Below are 5,934 nucleotides of genomic sequence, written 5' to 3'. Positions count from 1 at the left end.
TATCTAATCTACTGTAGTCTAGTATAATATGATCTGATCTTATTTGATCTAATGTGATCTAATGTGTTCTAATCTAATCTGATTTGATCTAATCAAATCTAGTGTATTCTAGTCAAATCTAATCTTGTCTAATCTAATCTGATCTGATTTGATCAGATTTGATCTAATCTGATCTGATCTGATCAAATATAATCTACTCTAATCTAAACCAATCTGATTTGATCTAATTTGATGTGATGTAGTCTGATCTGATCTGATCTGATCTGATCTAATCTAATCTAATCTAATCTAATCTGATCTAATCTGATCTGATCTAATCTAATCTAATCTGATCTGATCTGATCTAATCTAATCTAATCTAATCTAATCTAATCTAATCTGATCTGATCTGATCTAATCTAATCTGATCTGATCTGATCTGATCTAATCTGATCTGATCAAATATAATCTACTCTAATCTAAACCAATCTGATTTGATCTAATCTGATTTGATGTAGTCTGATCTGATCTGATCTAATCTGATCTGATCTGATCTAATCTGATCTGATCAAATATAATCTACTCTAATATAAACCAATCTGATTTGATCTAATCTGATTTGATGTAGTCTGATCTGATCTGATCTAATCTAATCTAATCTGATCTGATCTGATCTAATCTGATCTGATCAAATATAATCTACTCTAATCTAAACCAATCTGATTTGATCTAATATGATTTGATGTAGTCTGATCTGATCTGATCTAATCTAATCTGATCTGATCTGATCTGATCTGATTTGATCTAATCTGATTTGATGTAGTCTGATCCGTTCTAATCTGATCTGATGTAGTCTGATCCGGTCTAATCTGATTTGATTTGATGTAGTCTGATCCGGTCTACTCTGATCTGATGTAGTCTGATCCGGTCTAATCTGATCTGATGTAGTCTGATCCGGTCTAATCTGATCTAATCTGATCTGATCTGATGTAGTCTGATCCAGTCTAATCTGATTTGATTTGATGTAGTCTGATCCGGTCTACTCTGATCTGATGTAGTCTGATCCGGTCTAATCTGATCTGATGTAGTCTGATCCGGTCTAATCTGATCTAATCTGATCTGATCTGATGTAGTCTGATCCGGTCTAATCTGATCTAATCTGATCTGATCTGATGTAGTCTGATCCAGTCTAATCTGATTTGATTTGATGTAGTCTGATCCGGTCTACTCTGATCTGATGTAGTCTGATCCGGTCTAATCTGATCTGATGTAGTCTGATCCGGTCTAATCTGATCTAATCTGATCTGATCTGATGTAGTCTGATCCGGTCTAATCTGATCTAATCTGATCTGATCTGATGTAGTCTGATCCGGTCTACTCTGATCTGATGTAGTCTGATCCGGTCTACTCTGATTTGATGTAGTCTGATCCGGTCACTCTGATCTGATGTAGTCTGATCCGGTCTACTCTGATTTGATGTAGTCTGATCCGGTCTACTCTGATCTGATGTAGTCTGATGTTTGTCCTGCAGGTGAACAGTGTGTGTTTGGAGGACGTTCTTCATGAAGACGCCGTGTCGGCGCTGAAGAACACGGGGGAGGTGGTTTACCTGAAGGTGGCCACGCCCACCTCGCTGTACACACACCCCTCCGACCGCTACAGCCCCCCCGACCTGACCAGCTGTACGCTCTCACACACACACACACACAGCACACACACACACACACTGGCATGACCAGACCATCCAGGAATATCATACATGTTGTTTCTAACACGTATCAGTCTCCATTCAAATATTGTTGAGTTTGTTTCTTTGTTTTTGTCTTGAGATGAAAGCAGCAGGAAATATTTGACCTCTAGCTCTCGTTTCGTGTCGAGAGCGTCTGTGTTTCTCAGATTACCCATCAGCCCTCTGCATGTTAGCTCTGTCTGTCCTTCAGTGCTGTGAAGTCTTTCTGTCGTCTCTCTCCAGCCTACATGGAACCTGACTACCTGTCCGATTACCCACAAGCCCTCCCTCCGCCGTCACCACGACGATACTCACCTATTTCCCGCGTCATGATGGGAGAGGAAGACTACTCCAGGTAGAGAGAGAGAGAGAGAGAGAGAGAGAGAGAGAGAGAGAGAGAGAGAGAGAGAGAGATTTGATCAGACTTTAGCTGCTCATTAGCGGCTCGTTAGACACCAAGCTATGACATCACTGACTGACTGTTTAATTGTTACTAATTGGCCAGAGGAGTGCCTGCATCATTTGTGGGGGACGAAATGTTCACTTGTTTATTATGGAGAACCAACTGGAATCTACAAATATGAGAATGAATTAGTAGAAATTCTCAGTAATTAATAGAAACAGCAGAGGAATAAGAATGTCAACCTTTAAGTTGTTAACTGTTAAGATGATGATATCTGTAATATCTCTAGATTGATGTGGTGATGGAAATGATGCACAGAGAAACTTTAAGAACTAAACACATGTAAACTGTAAGCTAACGTGTGTGTGTGTGTGTGTGTGTGTGTGTGTGTGTGTGTGTGCAGGGAGCCTCGCAGAGTGTGTGTGCAGCGCGGAGCGACCGGTCTGGGCTTCAACATCGTGGGCGGGGAAGACGGAGAGGGAATCTTCATCTCCTTCATCCTGGCAGGAGGACCGGCCGACCTGAGCGGAGAGCTGAGGAAGGGAGACCAGATCCTCAGTGTGAGTAGACAGACAGGTAGAGAGACAGACAGGTAGAGAGGGAGAGAGGGAGAGAGACAGACAGGTAGAGAGGGAGAGAGGGAGAGAGACAGACAGGTAGAGAGGGAGAGGGGGAGAGAGGGAGAGAGACAGACAGGTAGAGAGGGAGAGAGGGAGAGAGACAGACAGACAGGTAGACAGGTAAAGAGGGAGAGAGACAGACAGGTAGAGAGGGAGAGAGGGAGAGAGCCAGACAGGTAGACAGGTAGAGAGGGAGAGAGGGAGAGAGCCAGACAGGTAGAGAGGGAGAGAGACAGACAGGTAGACGGGGAGAGAGACAGACAGGTAGAGAGGGAGAGAGACAGACAGGTAGACGGGGAGAAAAGGAGAGACAGAGAGGGAGAGAGACAGACAGGTAGACGGGGAGAAAAGGAGAGACAAACAGGTAGAGAGGGAGAGAGACAGACAGGTAGAGAGGGAGAGAAGGAGAGACAGAGACAGGTAGAAAGACAGGTGTACAGTCACTGGGGGGCGGGGCTTAGAGAGGGGACGCTCTCTCCATATGTTTGATTGGTCACATTCAATGGCCTGTGTGTCTGTGTGTGTGTGTGTGTGTGTGTGTGTGTGTGTGTGCAGGTGAACGGTGTGGATCTCAGACATGCGACACATGAACAGGCTGCTGCAGCGCTGAAGAACGCAGGACAGACCGTTACCATAGTAACGCAGTACAGACCTGAGGGTGAGCACACACACACACACACACACACACACACACACACACACGCACACACACACACACACACACACACACACACACAATGTAGTCACAGCGTTAGTTGATTTATTCTTTGCATGTAAGTTGAAAATTATTGTTTGAGGCTTGAAACAGGAAGATGTGTGTGTGTGTGTGTGTGTGTGTGTGTGTGTGTGTGTGTGTGTGTGTGTGTGTGTGGGTGTGTGTGTGTGTGTGTAGAGTACAGTCGTTTCGAAGCGAAGATCCATGACCTGAGGGAGCAGATGATGAACAGCTCGTCTGGAAGCCTGAGAGCCAACAGGAGCTTCTACATCAGGTAATCAGCCCAGGTGAATCAGTCCAGGTGAATCTGTCCAGGTGAATCAGTCCAGGTGAATTAGTCCAGGTGAATCAGTCCAGGTGAATCAGTCCAGGTGAATCTGTCCAGGTGAATTAGTCCAGGTGAATCAGTCCAGGTGAATCAGTCCAGGTGAATTAGTCCAGGTGAATCAGTCCAGGTGAATCAGTCCAGGTGAATTAGTCCAGGTGAATTAGTCCAGGTGAATCAGTCCAGGTGAATCAGTCCAGGTGAATTAGTCCAGGTGAATCAGTCCAGGTGAATTAGTCCAGGTGAATCAGTCCAGGTGAATCAGTCCAGGTGAATTAGTCCAGGTGAATCAGTCCAGGTGAATCAGTCCAGGTGAATTAGTCCAGGTGAATCAGTCCAGGTGAATCAGTCCAGGCTAATTAGTCCAGGCGAATTAGTCCAGGTGAATTAGTCCAGGTGAATTGGTCCAGGTGAATTAGTCCAGGTGAATTCATTCAGGTGAATCAGTCCAGGTGAATTAGTCCAGGCTAATAAGTCCAGGTGAATCTGTCCAGGTGAATTACTCTAGGCTAATTAGTCCAGGCTAACTAGTCTAGGTGAATTAGTCCAGGTGAATTAGTCCAGGTGAATTAGTCCAGGTGAATTGGTCCAGGTGAATTAGTCCAGGTGAATTCATTCAGGTGAATCAGTCCAGGTGAATCAGTCCAGGCTAACTAGTCTAGGTGAATTAGTCCAGGTGAATTGGTCCAGGTGAATTAGTCCAGGTGAATTCATTCAGGTGAATCAGTCCAGGTGAATCGGTCCAGGCTAATTAGTCCAGGTGACTTAGTTCAGGTGAATCAGTCCAGGTTTGTTAGTCCAGGTTTGTTAGTCCAGGTTTGTTAGTCCAGGTAAATTAGTTCAGAGGACTGTGGCGTCCTATCACATCATAATATTATAATTATATTTTCATAATTAATATGGTATTTATTGTCCTTTCAGGGCCTTATTTGACTATGATAAGCAGTGGGACTGCGGCGTCCTATCACAGGCCCTGGATTTTAACTTTGGGGAGGTGCTTCATGTGATGGACAGCTCAGATGACGAGTGGTGGCAGGCCAGACGGCTCAACCAGCAGGGGGAGCTGGAGGAGCTGGGATACGTCCCATCCAAACACAGGTCCACACACACACACACACACACACACACACACACACACAGAGAAACACACACACACACACACACACACACACACAGTGGCTGGTATAAGACTAAAATATATCTTATTAGTAACTTAACTTTATCGTTCATTTAAATTTGATAGACATTTTGAAATTAATTTAGTAGAACAAGAACATGAACCAAAGTTTAAGGAGGTGAAGAAGGTGTTTGAAACTGACCATCTACACACACACACACACACACACACACACACACACACACACACACACAATAATATATGTGTGTGTGTGTGTGTGTTTCAGAGTGGAGAGGAAGGAGTGGACACGACTGAAAAACAAAGGTAACGACTTCTGTTCTACGAATGAGCAAACGTGCTGTGTGTGTGTGTGTGTGTGTGTGTGGTGTGTGTGTGTGTGTGTGGTGTGTGTGTGTGTGTGTGTGTGTGTGTGTGTAACAGTGTGTTTTGTCTTGCAGGTAGAGAAGGTTTCGTTCAGAGTTATGAACTCGTCACTCAGATTGAAGGTCAGTAACCTTTAACCTCACAAGTTAATTTCCCACTAAATCACATGATTTACTTCTACAACCTGATTGGCTAACACCCCCCCCCCCCCCCCCCCCCCCCCTCTGTGTAGTGGACTACGCTCGTCCCATCATCATCTTGGGGCCGACCAAAGACAGAGTGAACGACGATCTGCTGTCTGAGTTTCCAGACAAGTTCGGCTCCTGCGTCCCTCGTAAGTCCCGCCGCTCCTCCAACATGGCCGCCCGACTCACCCCGCTCCTCCAACATGGCCGCCCGACTCACCCTGCTCCTCCAACATGGCCGCCCGACTCACCCTGCTCCTCCAACATGGCCGCCATGCAGGCCGTTCTGTTCATTCCAGTTCTGTGTCTGTCAGTCGTGATGAACTCCCGTCCGTCCGTCTCACACTGATGTAACAAAACTACACCAGTACACAGCTAGCTTACAGACAGAGAGCAGGAAGACTCAAACTGAGCTGCAGTCACAGTAGAGAGGCCAGGCTGCAGGGTGGAGACAGAAGGTGGAGTCAGAAAGGTAGA

General features: G+C 45.3%; 1 protein-coding gene across 1 annotated transcript in view; it reads left to right on the top strand.

Moving 5' to 3' along the window:
• LOC139910450 (disks large homolog 4-like) overlaps nucleotides 1-5,934 on the top strand; it is a 54,087-nt gene that overhangs the window by 42,699 nt on the left and 5,454 nt on the right. The window contains exons 6-15 of the mRNA XM_078282263.1: nucleotides 1,343-1,368; nucleotides 1,492-1,661; nucleotides 1,952-2,063; nucleotides 2,515-2,671; nucleotides 3,287-3,389; nucleotides 3,624-3,720; nucleotides 4,693-4,869; nucleotides 5,175-5,212; nucleotides 5,347-5,394; nucleotides 5,505-5,606. Of these exons, the coding sequence (XP_078138389.1) occupies nucleotides 1,343-1,368; nucleotides 1,492-1,661; nucleotides 1,952-2,063; nucleotides 2,515-2,671; nucleotides 3,287-3,389; nucleotides 3,624-3,720; nucleotides 4,693-4,869; nucleotides 5,175-5,212; nucleotides 5,347-5,394; nucleotides 5,505-5,606 (1,030 nt within the window). The remainder of the gene's footprint in view (nucleotides 1-1,342; nucleotides 1,369-1,491; nucleotides 1,662-1,951; nucleotides 2,064-2,514; nucleotides 2,672-3,286; nucleotides 3,390-3,623; nucleotides 3,721-4,692; nucleotides 4,870-5,174; nucleotides 5,213-5,346; nucleotides 5,395-5,504; nucleotides 5,607-5,934) is intronic.

This window comes from Centroberyx gerrardi, unplaced genomic scaffold, assembly GCF_048128805.1.
Source record: "Centroberyx gerrardi isolate f3 unplaced genomic scaffold, fCenGer3.hap1.cur.20231027 Scaffold_54, whole genome shotgun sequence".
NCBI lineage: Eukaryota > Metazoa > Chordata > Actinopteri > Beryciformes > Berycidae > Centroberyx > Centroberyx gerrardi.
Note: the sequence above shows the minus strand (reverse complement) of the source record. Positions and strands in the feature narration are given on the sequence as shown.